This window comes from Hyperolius riggenbachi, chromosome 11 (genome assembly GCF_040937935.1).
Source record: "Hyperolius riggenbachi isolate aHypRig1 chromosome 11, aHypRig1.pri, whole genome shotgun sequence".
NCBI lineage: Eukaryota > Metazoa > Chordata > Amphibia > Anura > Hyperoliidae > Hyperolius > Hyperolius riggenbachi.
Genome location: NC_090656.1, coordinates 200,457,013 through 200,482,561, shown reverse-complemented (window position 1 = coordinate 200,482,561; position 25,549 = coordinate 200,457,013). Strand labels below are relative to the sequence as shown.

General features: G+C 46.5%; 3 protein-coding genes across 8 annotated transcripts in view; 1 reads left to right on the top strand and 2 right to left on the bottom strand.

The window, feature by feature from the left end:
• The window catches only part of DENND2B (DENN domain containing 2B), a 314,001-nt gene extending 305,789 nt beyond the window's left edge, over positions 1-8,212 (bottom strand). Inside the window, exon 1 of one of the 2 annotated variants that reach the window (XM_068260332.1) lies at positions 8,114-8,212. The gene's annotated coding sequence lies outside the window, so the exon portion shown is untranslated. Of the gene's footprint in view, positions 1-4,821; positions 4,838-8,113 lie in introns of those variants that run through there. The other variant, XM_068260333.1, reaches the window with a different exon arrangement.
• An 86-nt stretch (positions 8,213-8,298) lies between these two features.
• AKIP1 (A-kinase interacting protein 1) lies at positions 8,299-21,764 on the top strand. Of its 5 annotated transcripts, none has more exons than XM_068260340.1 (5): positions 8,299-8,408; positions 11,696-11,768; positions 12,576-12,653; positions 15,265-15,378; positions 19,426-21,764. In XM_068260340.1, the coding sequence occupies exons 1-5, from the start codon at positions 8,398-8,400 to the stop codon at positions 19,603-19,605; spliced, it is 456 nt and encodes a 151-aa protein (XP_068116441.1). In that variant the 5' UTR covers positions 8,299-8,397; the 3' UTR covers positions 19,606-21,764. The 5 variants fall into 5 exon arrangements, with proteins under 5 accessions (XP_068116441.1, XP_068116437.1, XP_068116440.1 ...); XM_068260336.1 differs by having other exon boundaries at positions 11,696-11,858; positions 12,573-12,653; XM_068260337.1 differs by having other exon boundaries at positions 8,300-8,408; positions 11,696-11,858.
• Positions 21,765-23,343: 1,579 nt separating this feature from the next.
• Positions 23,344-25,549, bottom strand: part of C11H11orf16 (chromosome 11 C11orf16 homolog) — a 28,167-nt gene continuing 25,961 nt past the window's right edge. The window contains exon 9 of the mRNA XM_068260349.1: positions 23,344-24,993. Coding sequence (XP_068116450.1) covers positions 24,889-24,993 — 105 coding nt within the window. The 3' untranslated portion in view covers positions 23,344-24,888. The remainder of the gene's footprint in view (positions 24,994-25,549) is intronic.

Sequence of the window (25,549 nt, the reverse complement as noted above, 5' to 3'; positions counted from 1 at the left end):
TTAAAAAAAAGCAACCAACGATCATTAAGTCTAACGACGGACGAGCTAGATCGTTAAAAACGAACGATCTAGCTTGGCGGATTTTTTCCAACGACGATCGTTTGCAAAAGTAGTACATCGTTGGAAACGGTCGTTCGTACTAGGCCTGACATGCGCATTTCGCTATTTCTCCATGAAACTTCTAATTTTTATGCGCAAGCGCAATAGTTGCTTTACGTGATGTAACGTTCGTTCTAACGATCAGATCGTTACACACATTTAAAAACTAACTTTACTTAGGTCGTTCTTTCATCAATTAAAAGTTGTTCGTCGTTCACAACGAACGATCGTTGTCGCATGTGTGTACGTAGCATCTCCTGTCAGAGTCACAGACAGCAACAAATTTTATTTCTAGCACGTGAAAGGCTTAGAAATAGTTTTCATTGTCATTCCTTATTTCCACCAGGGCCATGGAGATTCCACAAACAGCAAGAGAGGAAATATTCCCCAAAGGGGACACAGACAGAAGCAGGGCTGTGGAGTCGGTCCAAAAATCCACCGACTCCGACTCCTCAGTTTAGGATTCCACCGACTCCGACTCCTCTAATTTGCATATTACAATTTTGTTGATTAAAAGTATGTAACATGAAATTCTTCTCTTAACTGCCAACGCTTAGAAATTTTACAAGACAACTGAAGTGAGAAGGATATGTAGACTACTATATTTATTCCCTTTAGACTAAAACTAGTCCTTGTTAAGAGTACATGTAAAAGGTACAAACCGGAACAAAGAACATCTATCAGGCCCTAGGCAATGTAAGTGTGGGTACATGTAAGAATGATGTGCAGGTACTCTGCAGGGGAATGAGGAGATTGTAAACAGACAACACCTCTGTGTTCAATGTGCACAGCATTGTCAGTGGATTCCCTGCAGCTCTGTGGAGAGTGCATATGTAGAGTATAGTACTACTGTGTAACAAAGTAAACCTGAGACAGATGAAATTAAAGTTTTATACATACCTGGGGCTTCCTCCAGCCGCCTTCAGGATAATCAGTCCCTCGTTGTCCTCCTCCACCACCTGGATCTTCTGCTATGAGTCCAGGTACTTGAGCCAGTCGGGCGTAGTGCGCATGCACACACTCTGCCACCAGGAGCATACTACACCTGTGCAGCACTATTGCGCAGGTGCAGAATGTTCCTGGCTGTGGGAGCGGCATGCGGCCGGACAGCGCTAACTGGCTGAATTACCAGGACTCATAGCAGAAGATCCGGGTGGTGGAGGACAGCGAGGGACTGATTAGCCTGAAGGGGGCTGGAGGAAGCCCCAGGTATGTATAAAACTTTACTTTTCATCCGTCTCAGTTACCCTTTAATTTGTAGTCACCAAAACAAATTTTAACAACATATCAAATTATTTGATTTCATCAGCAAAGGGAGTGCATACATTTGCATAAATCAGCATCAATGCAGAATTATTTCCATCTCGTTGACCATCTCTATTAGTGACACAGCTACACATCAGGCTTTATTCTTACAGCATAGATGTTATTTAGTATATATAAGAGATTCCTGTGTACACATCATATATACAGTCACAATCAGATATGTATATCTGACCTTAAAAATACGGGGACTGCTTTATTGAAGCAGCACAAGTAACTAATTTTGATTGGTTTATTTCATTTTTGTGGACTAAGCACAGCTATTACTGTATATATACTGTATATATACATTATTTTTAATGACTATTATCTGAGAAATAGAACATTTTATCATATTTTCTATTTTAATTACAGTTACAAATTCATTAGGAGTCGGAGTCGGTGCATTTTCTCCCGACTCCGACTCCAGGCACCCAAAATTGCCCGACTCCACGACTCCGACTCCACAGCCCTGGACAGAAGTAAAAACACCAAAAAGTTCCTAACCTGTGTTCAGACTATCGAAATCTAAAACGCTTCCCAGGGGCGGGCCTATAATCTGACTCTGTTTATGTGAAGATCTAAACACAATAAGACTAGTCTACATATTTGGTGTGTTTTTAATTACCGCCAGCTAACAACACCCGGCAACAATTTGGTGTATTTTTAACCAGAAATTCAAATAAAAGCTTCAGACACACCATATATGGCGAGGAGAGGCAGAGAGCGTGTTGTGTGCTTGCATGATGTGTCTGAAACTACCGGGCGAGACGGACGGGCGATATCTGGAGAGCGACAACAAGAACTGCAAAGATATAGCTGCAGTACCAGCATACAGCCTCAAGAGGGAGCATGAAGAGGACCTGTCATAAACAGATTTATGATGAACTGAAACTCTGTGCGACTCAATCTGTCAGTAATCTACTTACCTCGGCAAGTCAAGCTATTAAACGTTTGATTAAGTTTGGACAGGTTATCAATCAAAAGGGTTAAAAGTAAGCTTTTGCAATGGGGTAAATGGTAATGGTAAATAACTAAAACAGTGAACTAATGATTTTTGCCTGAAGATACATTGTACCACTTTTTCATGCTTGTATCATGTAATAGCCTGTATAATCTGTCCATATAGCCTGTATAATCTGTCTGTCTATAATCTGATATATAAATCTGTTTAACCGGTTCAGCGCCGCAGTGCCGAAAATCTCATGCATCCGAGCAACGTTCACCTCCCATTCATTCGCCTATAACTTTATTGCTACTTATCACAATGAATTGATTTATATCTTGTTTTTTCCGCCACCAATTAGGCTTTCTTTGGGGGGTACATTTTGCTAAGAGCCACTTTACTGTAAATGCATTTTAACAGGAAGAATAAGAAAAAAACGGAAAAAATTAATTATTTCTCAGTTTTTGGCCATTATAGTTTGAAATTAATATATGCTACCGTAATTAAAACGCATGTATTTTACTTGCCCATATGTCCCGGTTCTTACACCGTTTAAACGATGTCCCTATCACAATTTATGGTGCCGATATTTCATTTAGAAATAAAGGTGCATTTTTTCAATTTGCGTCCATCCCTAATTATAAGCTTATAATTTTAAATAATATAATAACATATTCTCTTGACATGCATAATTAAAAAGTTCAGACCCTTGGGTAACTATTTATGTTGTTTTTGTTTTTTTTTATTGTATTTTTTATTTTTATTTTTAATAAAAAAAAGTGTATGTGGGTAATTTTTGGTGGGGGAGGGAAACTGCTAATTTTAAATGTAAAATTATATATTTTTTTAATCAAAAATGTGTGTGGGTGCAGTTTACTATTTGGCCACAAGATGGCCACAGTGAAAAAAGTCCTGGATGCGAACGATCTCGCATCCAGGAACTAAAATGCTGGGGAAAAGTTTCCTGGGGGCAGAAATGCCGCGCTCTCTGGAGAGAAAGTGTCGGTATTTCTGCGGGGAAGTTAGATCGGTGAATGGGAATTATATTCCCATTCACTGATCGGGGGGCTAGCGGCGGGCAGCGGGTGCGCGATCGCGCGCACCACGCAGGGAAAACAGCAGTGCCTATCTGGACGAGGAAACTTGTCCAGATAGGCCGAACTGGTTAATCATTTACCGTGTACGTATATGTACACCGCCGGTGAGCTGGGCGCAGGGTGAGCCAAATGACTGCTCATCCTGCTGCCGCTCAAATTCCTGGCGGCGTTATTATTATTATTGATTTATATAGCGCCAGCATCTTCTGTGGCGCTGTACAATAGCATACAGGGTATAACAATACAAAGTATACAATACAGCAGTTGATACAAGACAAGAGGGTATAACAGCTAAAGCACTGAACAAACTATATATGTTTACACAGGGGTGGGGGTATGTACACCCATTACACAGCATTGTCAGACAAAAGGGTAAGAGAGCCCAGGCCAAAAGGCCTTACAGTCTAATCGTTTAAGGTATAGGACAGTAGGTAAGGGAAGCTGTGTGTGGAGTGGTAGAAATGGTGGTCAGTAGGTAAGGTGTCCTAGGTAGGAGAGTATGCTTGCCTGAAGAGGTGAGTTTTCAGATTGCCTCTAAAAAGTGTAAGCGTGGATGAGTGGAGGAAGTTGAGGGAGGGAGTTCCAGAGGAAGGGAGAGGATCGAGAGAAGTCTTGTAAGCGGGAGTGTGAAGAGGTGATCAGGGAAGAAGACAGAAGGATATCATTAGCAGAGCGGAGATTGCGTGCAGGATATTGCGTGTAGGCATTAAATACCGTCCCCCCTCGTAGCAACTCGGAGGGAGATGTAATTCGGGGTCCGGCAGATCCCCAAACTACTCATGCGCGGGCGGGGGGCTATAGCATTACTGCTATAGCGGTGCCCAACTCAGGCGCTACACTGCCGGCGCACAGCGCCACAACCACCTGCTTCACATTTACCTGCTTGCCACTTTGCACCACTCTATATTTTGATCATATCTCAGCAGAAAACTATGCAGTCAGGAGGAGACAATGCAATCCCCAGCAGGCAGCATTAAAAAGAACTTAAAGCGATTGTAATATCTTGTTTCATTTACCACAGGCTTCTTCCATCCCTCTGTAGTCCTTTTGTTCCCTTGCCATTATTCTGCTCTGTCCCTTTCAGCTGATGTCCCCTCCAAAAGCTACGAGTTCTGCGCTCGTATAATTCATAAAAATTTCTACTGCACATGCGCCGGACGCTCCTGGCTCCGCCATACCCTGCGACTGGCCTGCTGGGCAGGATTTAAGAGGGGCACAGCAGCTGAATGCATCAGTGTAGAATAGTGAGGGACCGGGAGGACTACAGGGGGCTGGAAGAAGCCCTAGAAAGCCCTAGGTAAGTTACACTGGCCACATTACATTCACTTTAGGTTCTCTTTAAAGCAAACCTGAAGGTTAAAAAAGTAAGTTAGATACCACTGTAGAGGGAATCCTCTGGATATTTCCGAGGCTCCCAGAATCCCCCACAATCCCTCTGTTGCTGGCCAGCATCCTCATCTTTGCCGCTCACGGGCGGCTTTTTTTCCTCTGTGTGCATGTGGCTTTGTGCTGGTGCCTGTGCAGTGCGGCCGCGCTTGTACAAGTAGGTACCTATAGTCAGAATAAACAAAAAGTGAAGAAGCTTCTCTGGTCCTTTACATTGTAAGCTAGCAAGGGCAGGGCTTTCTCACTCTTTTGTGCCTTGGAATTTCCTATATATTTTGTTCATCAAGTTACAATTGTAACTGTAATTACTTTGTCTACCAATTCTGTATTATGTACCAGTGCCTATATTTTGTGTAAACCATTGTCTGTAGTACCCCATGTTTGTTTCTTACTTTGCACAGCGCCACGGAATATGTTGGCACTTTATAAATCAATAATAATACTAAGGGCCCTTTCACAATGGGGCTGTGCGTCAAATTGACGCAGTGCTACTGCACCCTAATGCAACGCTATAGGGAAGTTCATATTTCCCACGTTGTGGTACGCTGTGTCAGACTCGGAAGTGCCTAATCTAACGCTAACGAAGAACTGCGTTATCCTGGGGGATCCGCGGCGACCTGTGTCAGCCCGGAAGTCATGTTAGTACATGGCAATGCGTTGTTTAAAAAAAAAAAAAAAAAGAGTTGACATTGCGATTTCGAGGCGCACATGCACAGAAGCATGTTTTTACAATAAGCTTCTGTGAACTTCCGCATACACCTGAAGCAGGAGGTGACCGCAAGCACTTGGCGGGATGCCAGACAGGGAACACCGCATACTAATACGGTGTTCCCTGAAGGCCTGTTTCTGGTGGTACGATGCAGTGTGGCACACCCACCGCACTGCAACACTACCGCTAGTTTGTAGTGTGAAACCGGCCTCATACTTACCTCAGTAGGGGGAAGCCTCTGGATAGCCCAGGGGCTTGCCTGATCTTCCTAAGCTCCTCCTTACCTGAGCTAGAATCCTCTCAACAATATTCAATATCAATGTTGAATATGGCTTGCAGCTACGCTCCCCTCCGTGTACCTGTTCAGTAAGAAGTCCTTAGGCAAGACTCCCTAACACTGCAGGGTGGCCCCTTGAGTGCACCCTTAGTGGCTGCAGTTCTTGAGCGCTTTGAGGCCAACAGGAGAAAAGCGCTATAGAAATGTTAGGATTATAGGTTATGGCTGCACTGCACAGGTGCAAAGCACGGAACACACCTGTACAGTAGCACGAAGCCGCTTCTGCATGGCTTTTTTTCTCCGTAAGTGGCTCTGTGCTACTGTGCTAGTAAATGGAGGGGAACGTGGCTGCAAAGTCTCGTCCGACAGGGGAGGCATCTAAGAAGATTGGGGAAGACTCTGGAGCAGGGGTCTCAAACTCGCGGCCCGCGGGCCATTTGCGGCCCTCGATACAATATTTTGTGGCCCTCACTGACAAAAGCTTCCTTATAGTTCGCTTTAGTGCTCCCAAGTAATCCGCCGCATCCCTGCCGCTAAACGAGGGCTGCAGAGCCCCCAAATCGCCCGGGGGGCAATCTGCCGGCATTTCCTGGAAGGGGCAGAGCTTTCAGCTTCAGCTCTGCCCCTCCTGACGTCAATCACCGCACGGATCGCCGCCTGTCCCAGCCCCTCTCTGTGAAGGAAGAGTGAGAGGGGGGGGCAGAGGCGGCGATGCGCCTGTGGCAGACAGGACGTGCCCTCGGCGCCGCTCCGCAGGCTACCGGTGGTCTCCGGTGGCGCGCCCGACCTGGCCAGGCCAGCTGCCAGGTCGGGCTTCTTCTGCGCTCCAATCTGCGTCTCACTAGTGCGCGCTGACGTCATCGGACGTCCTCCGGGCTGTACTGCGCAGGCTCAGTAGTTCTCTCATGCCTCCCTCAGCCTGAGACCATCATCATTTATCTTGTGGAGTCCCTGGTCGGTACAGTATGCCATACCACTTAGTAGTCACATGTTATCCAGCTGTATACCTGTTCACCATCATTTGATTGTTTGCATCACGCATTTTGATAGCATGTCCATGAGCATATGCCCTATTGCACGCTAGGTGATAAGTTTTTTCACCCATTCATTTTTCTTTCACTTGCACTTCATTAGTACCTGTTTTTAGTGCTTGACCCGGGTCTCCATTCTTTACTTGGGGCTCTTACCTCTGAACCTCAGGTTAAAGAGACTCTGAAGCGAGAATAAATCTCGCTTCAGAGCTCATAGTTAGCAGGGGCATGTGTGCCCCTGCTAAAACGCTGCTATTCCACGGCTAAACGGGGGTCCCTTCACCCCCAAACCCACCCCCGCAAACCGTGGTCGCAAACTTGGTCGTGAAATTTTCGTTTCTTGGAGGCAGGGCTAACTGCTGCAGCCCTGCCTCTAGTCGCGTCTATCAGACGCACATCGCCGCCTCTCCCCCGCCCCTCTCAGTGAAGGAAGACTGAGAGGGGCGGGGGAGAGGCGGAGATACGCGTCTTACAGACGCGTGTGGGACAGGGCTGCGGCGGTTAGCCCTGCCCCAATGCGGAAGCGCTCCCCCGCTATACGGATGGGATTTGGGGGTGAAGGGACCCCCGTTAAGCCGCGGGATAGCGGCGTTTTAGCAGGGGCACACATGCCCCTGCTATATATGAGGTCTGAAGCGAGATTTATTCTCGCTTCAGACTCTCTTTAAAGCGGAATGATTTCTCAGGCAGTATTCATCATATTGAGGTGAAGCATTGGTTATTATGGCATTATCATGTGTCTTTATAATGGGTTTTGATTCAGTAGTTTATAGGACCCTTTTTTAAGTGTTTTTATGGTCTTTTGATGTTCAATAAAATTTGTATTTTTCTGAATATTGTTTTGGTGGTGCAGTTTGTGTACAGCCTTTTTCTTCTGTACACATCTCGTCCACGCAAGGGAACATGAAGAAGCGGCGGCTAGGCGACCCTAGAAGCCGCATGCGACTTCTAGGGCTGGCTGAAACGATGGGGAAAATCGGGATCGGAAAGCCGCGTTCGCACAATCGACGGTAACATTAAACGCACCCATTCACTTGAATAGGAACGTTTAGCCGATGAGTCCCAGATGCTTAGTGGTTAACACCGCCAAGCGTCCGTGTCAACCGGCCCTTACTTCTATTACCTGTCAGTACAGCTTTTGAAGGGAATCTCTGGATAATCTCTGGATAATCTCTGGATAATGTTGTACAAGGAAGAGCCATCCTGTACCCACACATGCATAATGTAATCTGAAGGCTTTGTTTCACCTTTTTACTCGCCTGTTACCTCTAACATTCTATGGTGGAATTGGCGGGAAACCAAGAAAGTTCTCCTCACACAGTCCGCGGAATAGGCCATATGTCTCCCTCATAGCTGCTCCTCTGCGGAGCTCGACGTGAGTCATTTGTTCCCAACATTGCGTCACTCACGTCAGAGCAGCGTAGAGTGCTACCTAGGCCCGCCTCCGCCGCCATCTTGTGTGTGGCGTTCGCTCGCAGCATTTCTGACGTGATTAGAGCGCTGTGGGCGCGGCAGGGATCCAGCCGTGTGACGTCACGCACAGTGGTCGCATGACAAGGAGGTGAGTGGTGCTTGCTGCGGAGAGAGGGGGTCAGTGGCTGAGAGTTGGGGTGAAGCTGGAGCAGTGGCAGCGGCTCTCAAGAGAGGAGAGCTGAGGCTGAACTCCTCTGTTTATACGTATATAGAGATTTGTCACTTGTCACAAAACTAGGCTTATGGGTCTTGATCACTACCGATCCCTTTACTCACAGCTCCCAACTGTTCCTCTTTTGGAGGGACAGTCCCCTTTTGGGAACCTTGTAATTGTCCCTCTTTCCCCCTCATTAGTCCCTCTTTCAGTACTTTGTCCCTCTTTCTATGTAAATATATGTATTTAACTACTGAAAAATGTGTTTAATTGCCTCTAAACTTCCATCTTATAAATTCATATATTACTAATTTTCAAAATGTTAATATGATGGAAAATGAACCAGTGTGGTTTATAAAATAACATTTTTCTTATGAACTTTTTATGGTATGCATGACGAGTGGTGCGATGGGGCGTGATCAGGGGCGTGGCTCAAGTGTCCCTCTTTCTCATCTCGAAAAGTTGGGAGGTATGTCTACCTTCTGGCAGGTGGGTAAAGGTGGCTATTCGTCTGGAGATTTTGCGGCTGACCACCGTATTTGATATTTATTATGGAATGAATGGATGAAAATCGATGCCGCAACAAGCATGCCCAATCAGAGATTTGACTGATTTCAGAGCTTAAATTGGTCAAATCGATTGAGTATGTTGGGAAATTTGGGCTGACGTGGTTGATAAAGTGTGCAGTGATGGCGAGCTTTCAACCGATGGAACGGCTGTTGTCCCTCCATATGTTACGTGTTCCCAGTGCCCATGCATTAAAATATCTCACCTGTCTGCTGCTACCGTGTCCAGCTGTACCTCCACACCCTACATGCTGCTTGCACATAGCACTGGCGCATGTAATGACATCACACATGTGCTATACACCAGCAGCATGTGGGACAAGAATGCGGAAGCACGGCTGGACACTCGGCCGCAGCAGACAGGTGAGATATTAATGCATGGGCACATATAACATTTGGAGGGACAGCGAAGGAGGTGGTATCACAAGGCCGATTCCCAAAAGATTTCATGCTGAAAGGACAACTGAAGTGAGCAGACTATGGAGGCTGCCATGTGTATTTCCTTTTAAACAATACCAGTTGCCTGGCAGCCCTGATGGTCTGGTTGGCTGCAGAAGTGTCTGAATAACACCAGAAGCAAGCATGCAGCTTATCTTGTCAGATCTGACAATAATGTCAGAAACACCTGATCTGCTGCATGCTTGTGCAATGTCTGTGGCTGAAAGTATTAGAGGCAGAGGGTCAGCAGGGCTGCCAGGCAACTGGTATTGCTTAACCACTTGAGGACTGCAGGGCTAAACCCCCCTAGTGACCAGGCCATTTTTAGCAAAATTGGCCACTGCAGCTTTAAGGCCAAGCTGCAGGGCCGCACAACACAGCACACAAGTGATTCCTCCCCCCTTCTCTCCCCACCAACAGAGCTCTCTGTTGGTGGCATCTGATCGCTCCCCCCATGTTTATTTTTCTTTAAATAAATATTATTGTTTTGTTTTTTTTTCTAAAAACCCCTGTTTCTTTAAATGTATTCCCTCCCTCCCCACAGCCGGCCAATTATGGCGATCGGCTGTCATAGGCTTCTGCCTATGAGAGCCGATCGCTCTCTTGTCCCCCATGGGGACAGCCGTGTCACACGGCTGTCCCCAGTGCAGCGCTGCTGCTCATCGCAGCGCTGCACCAAGTAAATAGACGGCGTGATCGCCGTCTAACAGTCTCACTGAAGGCGGGGCGGAGCTCCGCCCTCCGTGCATGAGATGCGCGCGCACCATGCGCGCGATCTCATGCAAAATAGAGCCCCAGGACTTTACGCCAATTGGCGTTAGGCGGTCCTGGGGCTACCGCCGCGGCTACGCCTACTGGCGTGACGCGGGCGGCAGAAGGTTAAAAGGAAATAAACATGGCAGCCTCCATATACCTCTCTTCAGTTGTCCTTGAAATCGCTTAGGGATAGGCCTGTGTATGGGCATCCAACAGATCTCTCTCTGATCAGATTCAATCAGAGAGAGTTCAGTCTTTTGATTGATCTGCTAATACATTGCTAGATGTATGGGCACCTTAATGTGATCAGTCTCTTTCTGACTGCATCAGTTGCTCTTTTCTATGCGACTGTCAGTGAGAAAATGTGTTCACTTTCAGACCCTCCCTCATCTCTGCAAGTTTGGGCTATGTACGCACTTTCAGCTTGGGTCATCCAAGCGCATCAAATCCGCCAGGGAAAAAGCACGATATAAATGTTCTGTCTTGTGTACAGGTGTCCCTGATTGCCACCACTGGTATTCATCAGTCAGGTATGTTGGGAAACCATGCCCAACCACTATGATTTCCTGTTGTAGCTTGCTTCTTGCAACTCACCCCCTCCTCTCTCCACAGGGCAGATCTTCCTTCCTAGTAGCTGAGTGCCTGTTTGCACAGGGAAAAGATTTGGCACTCTGGATTAATAAAGCCTGGCACACACATCCAATTTTGGTTGGCTGATTTTACCACTACCATGGAGTGTGAGAGCTTACCTAAAGGGACCTGACAAGGTTATGGACTCTGTACAGGACTGCCGAAGATGTTGGCGCTATATAAATACTAAATAATAATGTCGGGGTATTCCTGTTCTTCCAGGGATACCAACAGGTGCCACAGGTTAAAACTCCTGGCAGTTTCACACATCTTCAACCAGCACAATGCATGCTGGGAGATGTAGTCCTTCAGTTGGAGTATGCTTATTGGCCAAGAGATATATGCTTATCGGGACTACAAGTCCCGTCATGCATTGTGGCAGCCACACACTATCCCCCTCCCTCCCCCCTCATGTGTGTGGCCCATTTCTCCTCAGTACGGAGATGATTGGGTATGAACCAGAACCAGCAGGCAGTGTACTCCCATGATGCCGTGGGAGCTTTACCGCTAGTTCCTGTGTGCTCAGACGCAGAGTTTATGAAGGTTTTGAGCAATAATTTTGCACCTTTGCAAGAACAGACATTGAAATAATAAGGAAAGAGGAAATTCAGCCACTCTTATCATAGACCCCATGTTTCTGATCTCCACCTTCCCTAACTGCTTTCCATGACAGGAAATTACTAAATCCCCAACAAATAAATAAATGAGATGCACATATTTCTGCGTTCATGCAGGATTATGTACATTTATACAACTTGAAAATGGACCAATCAAGTCCCACCAAGGTTTAATGCTTCTATGCAGTCTAATTCTTGACTGTGTCATTTGCAGAGCGTGCTGGATGGAGAGCCACTATGGGCGGATGGAGGAGTCATTGCGCAGGACATCTGAGCTGGCCACAGAGGTGCTGGAAAGGGCCAGGCGGAGGGAGGTGGACTGGTGGGCCAGCCGAGGGCAGGACGAGATGGGCCTCAGGAATTGGCATGGGCCAGAGGTCGGTATCAGAAATGAGACAGGTTTCCACCTGTCAATACTAAAGAGAACCTACAGCGTGTTCTGCTTCATAAGACAGGATGTACATAGTCTGCAGCCTGTGATATGGGTAAACAGTGCAGTCTAGAACCTTCAGTAATATGCAGTCTGGAACATAGAGAACATCCCATGATCTGAATAATTGACGCCTTCCAGGTAATACTCAGATCTGGCCTGAGCACAGTTTAGCATCTATATGAAAACCCAAGGTGTGCAGTCTAGAACCTGCAGGTAGAGGCCTTATCAGCACAGGAGGTGGTAGCCGATCCCTGCAAAGGATCTTGTGATGCAGTTTGGATCCTGACATTTGAATATGATTGTTGCTTAAAATCTGCTATGCTAGAATACTGAAACCTGAGTGGTTGGTGTTGTCTTAAACTTACAGGAACCATGTAATCCATATACTGCAGGTGAGATAGGGTGAGTAGTCAAACAGCGGGAACCCTATTAAAGCCCCAAAAAGTATGCAGAAACCCTGGTATCCGAGTATAATCTGTATTATAGTACCTGTAACAATCCGGTAATCTGAATAGGATATGTAGTTTATTATTTGCAGCAGCCCTGTAAGCTGAATAGGATGTGTAGTCAAGTACCTGCAGCAGCCCTACAATCCGGATAGGACAGTTTAGAATAGGGTTCCCTTTTATATTAATGTGTATCCTGGGTCTCTCTGCAGGAGGACGGTCATCATGTGACCTTAGAGGAAGCCTTTTCCACAATGGCACACTTCATGCGTCACACCACAGAACAGTGTGAGGTAAGCCAGACACACATCACATGATCTCCTTAGGCTCCTCCCTTGTGTTTTGCTCCACTTTAAGCAGTAGAGTAGCTGGGCCCCAGTGAGAGTTTTACATTGGGACCCCACAAATGCTCTACTAGTATACATAACAACTGATATGGAGCATCAAAGCCTTCCAAGCACAGCCGCAGTGTCAGAGAGGTGTAGTCTGGAGAGTACAACAGTCTATTAATGGTTACAACTAATCAAAGCACATAAAGAGGTGATTATCAGCTTAGCACCAATAATGAGCTAATAAAGCAGTTGAAGGAGGGCCCCTCTGGTCCTGGGGCCCTGGTGCTGTTGCTACCTCTGCATCCCCTATTGCTACACCACTGACTTTAAGCCTAGTACACAGTTCCAAGTTTGATTGGCCAATCACTGGCCAATTTTACCACGTCCATGTAGTATGAGGTCCAACAGATTTTGAATACTATGAGCAGATTGTGTAGGTAAGCTCTCACACTAGGGCCTCAATTCACTAAGCAGTTTAGACAAGTCTACTGATGGTTTTTAGTCTACTGATGGTTTGGTGCAATGTATTATGCTGGGCATACACGGCTGCTGGGAGGATTATCAATCGAGCCTGATGGCTCGATTGATAATATCCGACGTGTCCGATACCCCGCCGGATCGATAGTGTGCTCGATACAATAGAAGAAACGAGTGGCTGATTAGCAGCCGCCTGCGGGGACGAGCGGGGATCGATCCGCCATGACAAGCGGGGGATGTGCCGGCATCGAGCCAGCGCGTAATCGCAGCCGTGTATGCCCGGCATTAGACCTGGTCTAACATTCAGTAATTACACAATTCACAAAGGCAAACAAGGAGTAACCATGCCCACTTTTTCTGACAGAGATTAGACCATATGATTTCTGTCGGTAAAGTAATTCTGTGAGGTATTTTTAGAAGTGAGGATGGAACCTTTTGAATTAATTATGCAGGAGTTTCATTGTATCCAGAGGAGAGCTCATCAGAGGAGAGAAGGATGTCAGTCATAGCTACTCATTTGTGAATTGCATTATTTGATCATTTCCCCTGCTTTACCGACCTAATTACCAAATGTTTTAGACCAGGTCTAAAACATTTGGTAATAGTGAATTCTCCTTTGATGATACTGACCAAACCATCAGTAGACTAAAAACCATCTGTAGACTAGTCTAAACTGCTTAGTAAATTGAGGCCTATGTGGAAGTGACCAATCAAAACTGAAGGTGTGTACCAGCCTTTAAGCGTCTCAGTTAGAGCCAAGGCCAGTCCACCTCCTTGCCCACTGCAGCATGGAGCCTTGCTGATGGGACACTGAGGCACCTGCATTGCATTGTGGGATTTAGAGTCGGGCGTGTTGTTGAGCTTAGAGGCATCAGTATTTTTACATTAGTCACTCAGATCAGAGGAAGACATTCATTAGAGCAGTAGCATAGCATTTAAAGGCCCCATTTGCTGCTTCTGTTATCTTTGATGTGAATCTGTTGTGTATTCTGCAGAAAGGTCCTGTCTGATCACCCTGCCTATGCCCAATATAGCATTATTGGCTAAAAACAGAAGAAAAGAGCTCTCTAAGATCAACAAAAATGTTTGAGAACCCGAGGTGGGGTTCTGACAATGCTAGCTGCACACAGAGGCTGGGTCTGCCTATACAGCCCAGCCTCTGTTTCTATCCCGATTTCCCCCCGTTCCCCCCCCCCCCCCTGCTATCCCCCATAAATCACAGCCACGCTGTCGACACGCAGCGTTTCGACGCGGGCTGTGCATACCTCTATAGTGTCAGTTTGCTGCTCCCTCCACCTCCTGCATAGCTCCGGTCCCCACCCGCGTCCCTTCCCTCCCCGCTGACTGGAGGGAAGGGACACGGGCGGGACCGGAGCTATGCAGGAGGCGGGGGGGGGGGGGGGAGCACGCAGAGTGACAGTACAGATGTAAACTCAGCCCGCACAGCACTGGCTGTGATTTATGGGGGATAGCAGAGCGCAGGAAGAACTTAGGGGGGATTTGGATAGCTACAGAGGCTGGGCAGTATAGGCAGACCCAGCCTCTGTGTGTAGATAGCATTGTCAGAACCCCACCTCGGGTTCTCTTTAAAACACAATGTCCTCTTGGACACTGGATTATACTGCCTATGACCAGGATTGCCTGATCGCACCATTTAGATTGTAAGCCCGCAAGGGCAGGGCTCTCTCCCCTTTTGTGTCCTGGAAATCATTATGCATTTTATTCATGATGTTACTTTTATCATTGTCATTACCAGTTTTGTATCTTGTATTCTGTGTATTTTGTATTGTTTTTGTATTTTGTCACCAATTATGTATTTTGTATATTGGTGTACACCATTGTCTGTATTATGTACTCCATTTTTGTTTTTGTACCGCACCACGGAATATGTTGGCGCTTTTTAAATCCAATAATAATAATAAATAATAGAGGGAACAATCCAAATCCCCATTCATTCGCTACAATATAGCATTATTGTACCAGTAATCGCCAGCAGAGGGCAACTGCCTCTTACAAAATGTATTGTATCATGTCACATCGGTGCTGTGTCCTGTATATAGACCCTAAACCTTACTGGTGTTCTTTTCTTTGTCAGACCTATCACAGCTGTATACCGCCACACATGGTAGATAACCAAGAGAGGCAGCACATTGGCCGGTTTCACCACAGACGCCCCCGGCTAGAGATGCAGAGGGTGGAGTCACGTCTGGTGAGCAAAACTATCCATGTGTGTCATACTTCTGTTATTGTTTATACTGTACTTATAATGGTTCCCCCCACAACCCCCTCAGGCAGAGTATTCAGTGACAGCTATGAGCTATTAGGGCCCGTTTCCACTAGCCTGCCGTGCGTCCCGCAAGACGTGCGGCGGCACTTCCTTCCTGTGTGAGGACGCAGCAGAATCCCGGGAGCCGCCCCATGCATGACTATGGGATTCGCTGCCTCCCACATGAAAAAAAAATGAAATGTCGGCCAAATTGCTAAGGCAAGCGATTCAGACGGCGGCAGCATTATCCTCTATGGCAGGTTCCCCGCGCAAATTGCTTGCAGGGAAACTGCGGATTCGTCCCGATTTCTGAAGCAGTGGAAACGGCCCTTAGTGTTTCTGATAAACACAAGCTGCATTGTTCACTTCTAGGAGCCACATTATAAAGCCATTACCTTCTGATGTCACTAACTGCAACAGGATGCTGAAATATTCCACTTGTGGGCAGAGTGACGTTTTACAGGACAACACTGGAATGTGGCAATTTAAAAGTATTTTATCTTTTATTTTTAATCTTTTATTTCTTCTTGCTTGTAATCTGTTTAAAATTAAACCAAGGTATATATGGAGGCTGCCATATGTATTTCTTTTTAAGCAATACTAGTTGCCCGGCTATCCTGCTGATACTCTGCTTCTAATACTTTTAGCCATAGACCCTGAACAAGCATGCAGCAGATCTGGTGTTTCTGGAATTGGTCAGACACTAGTGCAGCCAGATAGATCAGCAGAGCTGCCATTTACAGTAACTAACTGATTTTTTTTTTTATATAGTGCTGACATATTAAGGAGCGCTGTACAGGGTATATTGTCTCGTCTCTAACTGTCCCTCACAGGGGCTCACAATCTAATCCCTACCATAGTCATGTCTATGTATGTATAATGTAGTGTATGTATCGTAGTCTAGGGCCAATTAACTTATCCGTACGTTTTTGGAACGTGGGAGGAAACCGGAGCACCCGGAGGAAACCCACACCGACACAGGGAGAACATACAAACTCCTTGCAAATGTAGCTTCGGCTGGGATTTGAACCGGTAATCCAGCGCTGCAAGGCGACTGTGCTAACCACTACACCACCGTGCTGCCCCATGCTCTCTTAGGAATGATGAGCAGTCCACACATAGTAGGTGTGAGCATGTTTAAGACCACAACTCGGGCACTATCTGCACGGAGTTTGTATGTTCTCCCCGTGTCTGTATGGGTTTCCGCTAGGGCTGAACGATTTTCGGTTTTAAACCGAAAATCGTGATCAAGGTTAAGACGATCTTGAGATCGTCAGAGCTTCGGTTTTGCTGCGGTTTTCTCTGCCGCTCTGCATGTGTAAATGAAACAGAGACATTCCCCTGTAGATGCTGGAGAGGAGGCCAGTGAGGGGTTAACAATTCGGATCATGCCCCCTCCCTCTCCGAGTGACAGCCAGGCTGGTGAATGGGGCAGACAGGGAAGGAGGGCTGGTCCCCCCCATGATAGGTTACATGGGGAGTCACTGCTGTCATGTCACACAGTACTGAGCGGTGTATAAATAGGAAGTCAGCTAGATATATGTAGAGGTAGGGCAATATGATTATATATTCCTCTGCATGTATCTAGCTGACTTCCTATTTATACACTGCTCAGTACTGTGTGGCATGACAGCAGTAACTCCCCATGTAACCTATCAGTTCTCAGGGGAGATGAGTGTAATAGCTGTGTGATTGCTAGAAGCTGTCCAGCCAGCAGCAGCAGGGAGGTGACGTTTTCAGTGTCAGCCACTGTCTGCCCCCAGCCAGCAGCACACGGGACAGACAGAGAGGGGACCGCAGTTATAGTAGTTGACGCAGACTGTCCCCCGTCAGGTAGAGAGCAACTGGATGGTCAGAGCGAACCGATCCATCGTTGTGTAGCAAAAATCGTCTACAGAATCGAAATTGCAATTTCTGACAAAAATCGTGCAATTCAATCTTTTCCTAAAATCGTTCAGGCCTAGTTTCCGCCAGGTACTCTGATTTCCTCCACATCCCAAAAAGATACAGATAAGTTAATTGGCCTACCCCTAAAATTGGCCCTAGACTACATACAACACATACACTACACTATACATACATAAACATATGACTATGGTAGGGATTAAATTGGGGGCCCCTCAAAGGACACTTAACCCCCTTGCCGGTCCAATTCCTGCGGCAAGGGGGCAGCGCAGCACTTCTTTTTTTTTTTTTTTTTTTAAATCATTTAGCGAGCCCAGGGCTCGCTACATGATAGCCGCTGAGCAGCGGCATCCCCCACCCACTTCAATCGCCTCCGGCGATCAGAGTAAGCAGGAAATCCCGTTCACAACGGGATTTCCTGCTGGGCTTCCCCGGTCGCAATGGCGATGGGGCGGGATGATGTCATGGACGTCGGGATGTCAGAGGGAATCCCGATCCACCCCTCAGCGCTGCCTGGCACTGATTGGCCAGGCTGCGCAAGGGGTCTGGAGGGGGGGGGGGCGGCACGGCGGGTAGCGGCGAATCGGCGGCGAGCGGCGGCGATTGTAATATGCACGCAGCTAGCAAAGTGCTAGCTGCGTGCAATAAAAAAATTATGCAAATCGGCCCAGCGGGGTCTGAGAAATCCTCCTGCGCAGGTTACCCCGAGCTGAGCTCGGGATAACCGGCAAGGAGGTTAAGTGACAAGACAATATACTCTGTACAGAGCTGCGGAAGATGTTGGCGTTATACAAATACTAAATAATAACTCTGCTAACAGAAAATAACAGGCAGGCGTGTACTTAAAGGGAACCCGAGCTGAGAGGGATATGGAGGCTGCCATATTTATTTCCTTTTAAACAATACCAGTGGCAGTCCTCTTGATCCTGTGTCTCCAATACTTTTAGCCATAGACCCTGAACAAGCATGCAGCAGATCAGGTACCCTGACTCAGTTGACTCAGATTTTACTGGATTAGTCATATGCTTGTTCCAGGGTTTTGACAGCGGCACTACCACCACCTTGTCCTGGTGTCTTCTTTCATGCGGCTCTGTATTTAACCTTCCTAAATGGCTTAATATATGTCCACATGAGGATTATCTTTCTATTTATCCTGTGCAGATATTCATTGTGTATATAAAGGCCTGAAGAAGGGTCTTCAACTAAAAAAAAAATCGATGTTGTTGCCTTTTTCTACTATAAATTAATGATCTGCACTATTACCACGGGATGTGTTCTCTTGATGGACATTTAGGGCCTGTACACACTGCTGTGCTTGCGCTGCTTTTTTTAAATCGCAAAGCCTTCATGAAAATAGAAAAAACGCATTGCACCAGTGTGTACAGGTCTTCACCATTTTCATGATTTTTCAAAAGACCTTCTAATTTAAAAAAAAAAAACCGCACGTGATTTTAGCAGCGCAAGTACAGCAGTGTGTACAAGCCCTTATATGGACTGAAGATTTTGTATACATCTTTCTGCACTTTTTTGGAATATTACAAAAAAAGGCTCATTTGCAATTTTGGTTTCCTGTTTTTTTTACTGGTTATATTCCTGATTATACCATAGGGGTCATAGTGGTGATTGTGGTTCACCAACAGGGAATATTTGTGATTTATGGATCTCCCAAATACAACACTAGTGGTACTACTTATGCCAGAAAATCGACAGGGCTGCTAGGCAACTGCCATTGTTTATAAGGAAACAAATATGGCAGCCTCCATATCCCTCTCACCTCTGGTTCCCTTTGAACCTGTATGGATATGCACACAGCTGCTGCAAACACTGCTTCACTAGGTGTTTTTCAGCTTGAAAAGTTCAGTTTCAAAGGTAATGGGTATACTTACACTAACCAACATGATTTACAGTATTTCATTTTTTTTTTTAATTCAATGTTGGTTGGGAATTCAATTGTATATATTACATGCATTATTTATTTTTAATGTCTGATCCAGTGACACTGCGTAGCTTCATATATGTGTCCAGTAGTCTTTAACAGAACATACTGTAAATGAAGCCTTGTAGTGAATGTTCTGTCCTCTGCAGAGCTCCCCTTCTCGCCCCATGGGGCATTCCGGTGTGGTGAAGACAGACCCCCGGGACGTCTACATTGAGGTGGCCCCTGGGACATACAGTATATCGGCCAGATCTCCACACTCCCCGGCACAAACTCACATAGTGAACATCACACCGGGGCAAAGTGTGGATGTCACCTTCAACATCTAGATGTCATCTACTGTGATCGCCTGATCCCCGGGGGAGGGTGACCATCTACAGCTGTATGATATGTGACCGCATATTACTACTGAGCGTGTGGCAGAAATCACCACATGTCAACACCGACCACACAGTGCCTGAGGCAAAAGCGGAACCGGTTTCCTCCAATACCAGCATCCTGAGTGCTGACTTCTGCAACCATGTGATGATTAAACCTGCCTGATCTTCACTATTATTATTATTATTAGACAGGCAAATGCTTTTGTTCTTGTATGCTGCCGACAACCACAGTCACGCGACACTTTAAAGAGGGACTGTAACCAAGCAGTGAACTTCATAACAATCATTAGCTGATACCCACTTTACCTTTTCTCAAATGGATCATCAGGGGGCTTTGTGTGGCTGATATTGTGGTGAAACCCCTCCCACAGGACCATGGTGCTGACATTACACTGTGGGAGTCTCGTTGCATTGTGGGAAATAACAGCTGTTTCCAACTGCCAAAAAAGCAGCATCTCCTTCCACAGACATCATCTGTCAGCAGTAAGAATGTCACCATGTGGTAAATGTCAGAATGTAAATCAGGGAGAGGAAAGATTTTACAATGGGCAATCACTGACTAAATCATAATTATTGTACAAATTAAGCACTTTTTTTCATTACATTATTTTCACTGCAGTTCCTCTTTAAATCTCTCTATTGCACTTTATGTTAAAGTCCTAATTAGGGTCCTTGTTTTTAAATGTTGTATAAATTATGGGGAATATATTATGAATTGCAATGTACAAAGCTCTGTGTATAGTATGTAAACCATTTGTGTAAAATTATCTCATCGCCTTGCTAGGATTGCAAAACCATCTTCCTGTGCGAATGTCAGATGCAGCCTTGTTAAAGTACACCTGACCTGAGAGCGATTATGGAGGCTTCCATATTTATTTCCTTTTAAACAATATAGTCTGGCAGCCCTGCTGATCTTTCTGGCATCCGTAGTATCTGGATCACACACCTGAAGCAAGCATGTGGCATACGGAGTCAGACTTCAGTCAGAAGCATGTGATCTGCATGCTTGTTCTGGGTCTATGGCACAGAGGCAGAGGATCAGCAAGATTGTCAAGCAACTGGTATTGTTTAAAGGGAACCTAAAGTAAGAGGGATATGGAGGCTGCCATATTTATTTCCTTTTAAACAATACCAGATGCCTGGCTGTCCTCCTGATCTTGTGTCTCTAATATTTTTCACCTTAGACCCAGAACAAACATGCAGCAGATCAGGTGCTTTGCCTTAGCTGGATTAGCCATATGCTTGTTCCAGGGTCTTGTCACGGACACTACTTATGCCAGATCAACAGGGTCGCCAGGCAACTGGCATTGTTTACAAAGAAAATAAATATGGCAACCTCCACATCTCTCTCACCTCGGGTGTTCTTTAAACTGAATAGCGGTCTGTGAGAAACAAACTATGGACCAATCAAATCCCATCAATCCATTTTCAAGCCGCGTAATCTGACCCTGCCCAGCTCATGTGCCGCTGCTCCGACACGCGACTCTTTGTGATCAGCATTGCAACACTAGAGCTCTGCAGATTCTTGTGGTCAGTTCCTTGACTTGGGCAACTCTAATCGATATTTCTGGGTGCTGTCCTACCCCTCCTCCATCTGCTACATGTTCCTACAATATAAATTAGGGCTCTCGGAAAGGATGAAGGAGATTGTCTTATGGGTAAGCAGAGCTGGGAACTAAAGCCTACAGAGATTTCACCATCAGAGACCCAGGTGAACAGAAGAAGTCAACAGGGCAGCCTTGGTCATAGGTGTGTAAAGCTGGGATTTTAGGAGCACAGAGAACTCACTACTGTAGCCCCTGAAAGAGAGAATAATCTAGGAGGGGAAGGCCCTGCCAGTGGGGGAAATTGTGATAAACTAAATGCTTACATGGTTAATATCTCCATCCTACTAACAAATGCTGGAATTTGCGACCAGGGCATAGTGATCCTTTTATATGCTGTGGATTTGTTTTCTGTTAGGAAATGAATGTATAAAGTGCATGTAAACTAGTAATGGGTTGTAATGTGTGCTGCTGGACAGCAGAGGGCGCAGGCAATATATTAGCTTGTGTGCATTAGAAAGGTCTTTTTAACTTGGCAAATCAAATAAACATTTTGTACTTTCAGCTGAATTGAGTTTATTTTTGGCTTTTGACATTCAGTGAATTACAGTTATAGCCATTCTTAGAATTCTCAAAGTGAGGGAGGTGTGTGGTGTCATGTTCTTTATAATACACTAGAGGGCGATGCAGTATTAAAAGCAGAATAGATTCATTCAGGGTTTAGGGGATTATAATAATTTCATTTCACTCTGCAGCCATTTTCTTTTCTTATGCTGATGACAATCCCCTGCTTGTTTACAGGATTAGCATTGCTCCAGGTGTGACTCCGCTGGCCGCATACTTGTTCCAGGTGTGGCTCCGCTGGCCGCATCATGCTTGTTCCAGGTGTGGCTCCGCTGGCCGCATCATGCTTGTTCCAGGTGTGGCTCCGCTGGCCGCATCATGCTTGTTCCAGGTGTGGCTCCGCTGGCCGCATCATGCTTGTTCCAGGTGTGGCTCCGCTGGCTGCATGCTTGTTCCAGGTGTGGCTCCGCTGGCCGCATGCTTGTTCCAAATGTGGCTCCGCTGGCCGCATGCTTGTTCCAGGTGTGGCTCAGCTGGCCGCATGCTTGTTCCAGGTGTGGCTCCGCTGGCCGCATGCTTGTTCCAAATGTGGCTCCGCTGGCCGCATGCTTGTTCCAGGTGTGGCTCCGCTGGCTGCATGCTTGTTCCAGGTGTGACTCCGCTGGCCGTATGCTTGTTCCAGGTGTGACTCCACCGGCCGTATGCTTGTTCCAGGTGTGTCTCCGCCGGCCGTATGCTTGTTCCAGGTGTGTCTCCGCCGGCCGTATGCTTGTTCCAGGTGTGTCTCCGCTGGCCGTATGCTTGTTCCAGGTGTGACTCCGCTGGCTGTATGCTTGTTCCAGGTGTGACTCAGCTGGCTGTATGCTTGTTCCAGGTGTGACTCCACTGGCTGCATGCTTGTTCGAGGTGTGACTCCGCCGGCCGTATGCTTGTTCCAGGTGTGACTCCGCCGGCCGCATGCTTGTTCCAGGTGTGGCTCCGCTGGCCGCATCATGCTTGTTCCAGGTGTGGCTCTGCTGGCTGCATGGTTGTTTCAGGTGTGACTCCGCTGGCCGTATGCTTGTTCCAGGTGTGACTCCGCTGGCCGCATGCTTGTTCCAGGTGTGACTCCGCCGGCCGCATGCTTGTTCCAGGTGTGACTCCGCCGGCCGCATGCTTGTTCCAGGTGTGTCTCCGCCGGCCGTATGCTTGTTCCAGGTGTGACTCCGCCGGCTGTATGCTTGTTCCAGGTGTGTCTCCGCTGGCCGTATGCGCGTTCCAGGTGTGTCTCCGCTGGCCGTATGCGCGTTCCAGGTGTGTCTCCGCTGGCCGTATGCGTGTTCCTTGTAGGACTGCACTGGCTGCATACTGGTTCCTGGTGTGACTCCTCTGGCTATATTTGTGTTCCAGGTGTGACTCCATTGGCTGCATACTGGTTCCTGCTGTGCCAGACCACGTGCAGCCAGCGGTATCCAGTGGATCATTTGCAGCATAAGTGTAAACAACTCCAATTTATAAAAGAGGAGCCGTTATTGCAGCAGGATTTAAACCTCTCCCAACACTGAGGATGAAGAAGAGGCCACACAATGACATCCAAACAGTTCATTTTTTATTTTGCACAATTAGATACAAAAATATATCTTTGTAGCCGGAGACGAGAGCAGAATGTATGACAGGAAGTGGGTTCTGCAGCCCTCGGATACATCCTGTTATCACTTCTACAGAGTAGTCACACAGAGCACAGCCTGAGCAGGACTCTCCCCCACACAGTCTGCCAGCTACACATCTCCTCTCACAACTGACATCTCATTGTCTGCCGGACAGCTGAACCATTTAAAGTCGCCATACATCTAGCGATTTTGATGGGCGATTGACCAATAGACAGATCTCTCTCTGATCGGAGAGAGGTCTGTTGCCTGTCATAAACCGCAGGCCGATTCCTGACTGATTTAGGCATAAAATCTTTCGGCAAACGGCCTCAAGATGCCGCCTCATTGCCCCCGCCCACTGTCTCCCCTAGTTTTTGAAGCAGATTTCAGAGCGATTCTAGGTATGTTTAGGGACGTTCTCTAAGATGCCTAGCGGTTTTTGTGTAGCAGATTACAAATGTTACAGTAAAGCGGTTACTGAACAGCTTCTGTAACAAAAATGCCTGGCAAGCCGCTCTGAGTTTTTTTCAGAGCAGTTTTCCACTTTCCTATACTTTAACATTGAGGCAGAAACGCCTTAGAAATCTAAAAAAGTGCTGCAGCCCCCGAGTTTGCGTTTGTGGAAAAAACGAACCTCTCTGCTGTGCACCAACCCATTCACCAAGCGGTTTTCTCCCTGCAAGTGTTTAAAAAACACTTCAGAACTGCTCTGGTGTGCACCAGCCTGGAGAAAAAGTGAACTGAATAAGGGCCGTAGTGCCTGTGTACACCACACCTTTACAGACAGAAGAAACAATTAGGGGTTTTTTAAAGGACACCTGAAGTGAGAGAGATATGGATGCTGACATTTATTTCCTTTTATACACATTGCCTGGCTGTTCTGCTGATCCTCTGCCTCCAATACTATTAGCCACATACCCTGAACAAGCATGCAGATGCATATCATGATGGAACAGAGCGGTTGATACATGCAGATAGGCACCCAGAATAACAAGTTAGAACACTTTACTGAGGAAAACATGCAGCGATATATCATACACACATCATTATGTTATGCAGCTTACTTAGAACAGAGAGGAACGCAGAGCGAATACAGGAAATCACAACACCATAGAGCTCTTCACATCATTCTACAGACAGTGACATCTTGTGGTTGCTTTACTATGCTGCAGTGTAAAGTAATTCTGCTGATACTGCCAACACGTCAGATTTTTCTGATTGGTTTTTCCACATGCGTGTTTCAGGTGTGTGATCCAGACACTACTGATGCCAGAAAGATCATCAGGGCTGCCGGGCAACTGGTATTGTTTATAAGGAAATAAATATGGCAGCCTCCATATCCCTCTCACTTCAGATGGGATTTAACACTTTTCCCTCTAACAAACCCTGAGATGTGAGTTAGTGGACTGACAGTTGTAGAAGGAAACAGGATTATGGTGATGGGGGGCTGGTACAGAACATTCCCCCAGTGCAGACGCACCATTCCTGTGAGCTCTCTAGGCTTCCGCATACCGCACTCTCTGCTTCTCTCCCTGCTCAGCCTGGAACACCTTCTCCGCGATTTGCCTGTAATGGTCTTCAGTCCTCCGACGCTGCGCAGCCTGTCATATAACCAAAGACAGTCATTCAGGTATAAGGCACTGCTACTCAGGGGTCAGCTTCTACAGATGGCCAATGAGATCCTAATAATCCTAGCTTCTATTGCAGGCAGCTTGAAAGAGGGCCAATCAGAATCAACAGGGGTGCGTATGATTGGCCAAATTCCAAGCTGCATATCATTTGCATTATATTGACATGCAAGGCAGGATTATTAGCATTTCATTAACCTTCTGTTTTTAATGAATCAAATATCCATCAACCTGGATCCACCCACAGTCAATGCCATTTGCAGTTTTTACCTTATATTCCCACCCCTTCCCAGGCCTAATGACTTATGCTGCCCTCACCCTTCTTTCATGTTAGTACACTTTAGGGCCCTTTTCCACAGGCAGCTAAATTGTGCGCTTTGGCCCAGTGCACACTAAAAACCTCTAGCAGATCTGCAAAACGCTAGAGGTTTTTAAAGCAGATTTCAGAGCCATTCTAGGCATGTTTTGTAAACATGCATAGCCGTTTTTAGACCGTTTTTGTGTATCAGATTACAAATATTGGGTACTT

Coding starts and splice junctions, on each gene's coding strand:
- AKIP1 (XM_068260336.1), top strand. Junction 11,859..12,572: donor GGAATTGGCATGGGCCAGAG/GTCGGTATCAGA, acceptor GTCTCTCTGCAG/GAGGACGGTCATCATGTGAC. Junction 15,379..19,425: donor AGAGGGTGGAGTCACGTCTG/GTGAGCAAAACT, acceptor TGTCCTCTGCAG/AGCTCCCCTTCTCGCCCCAT.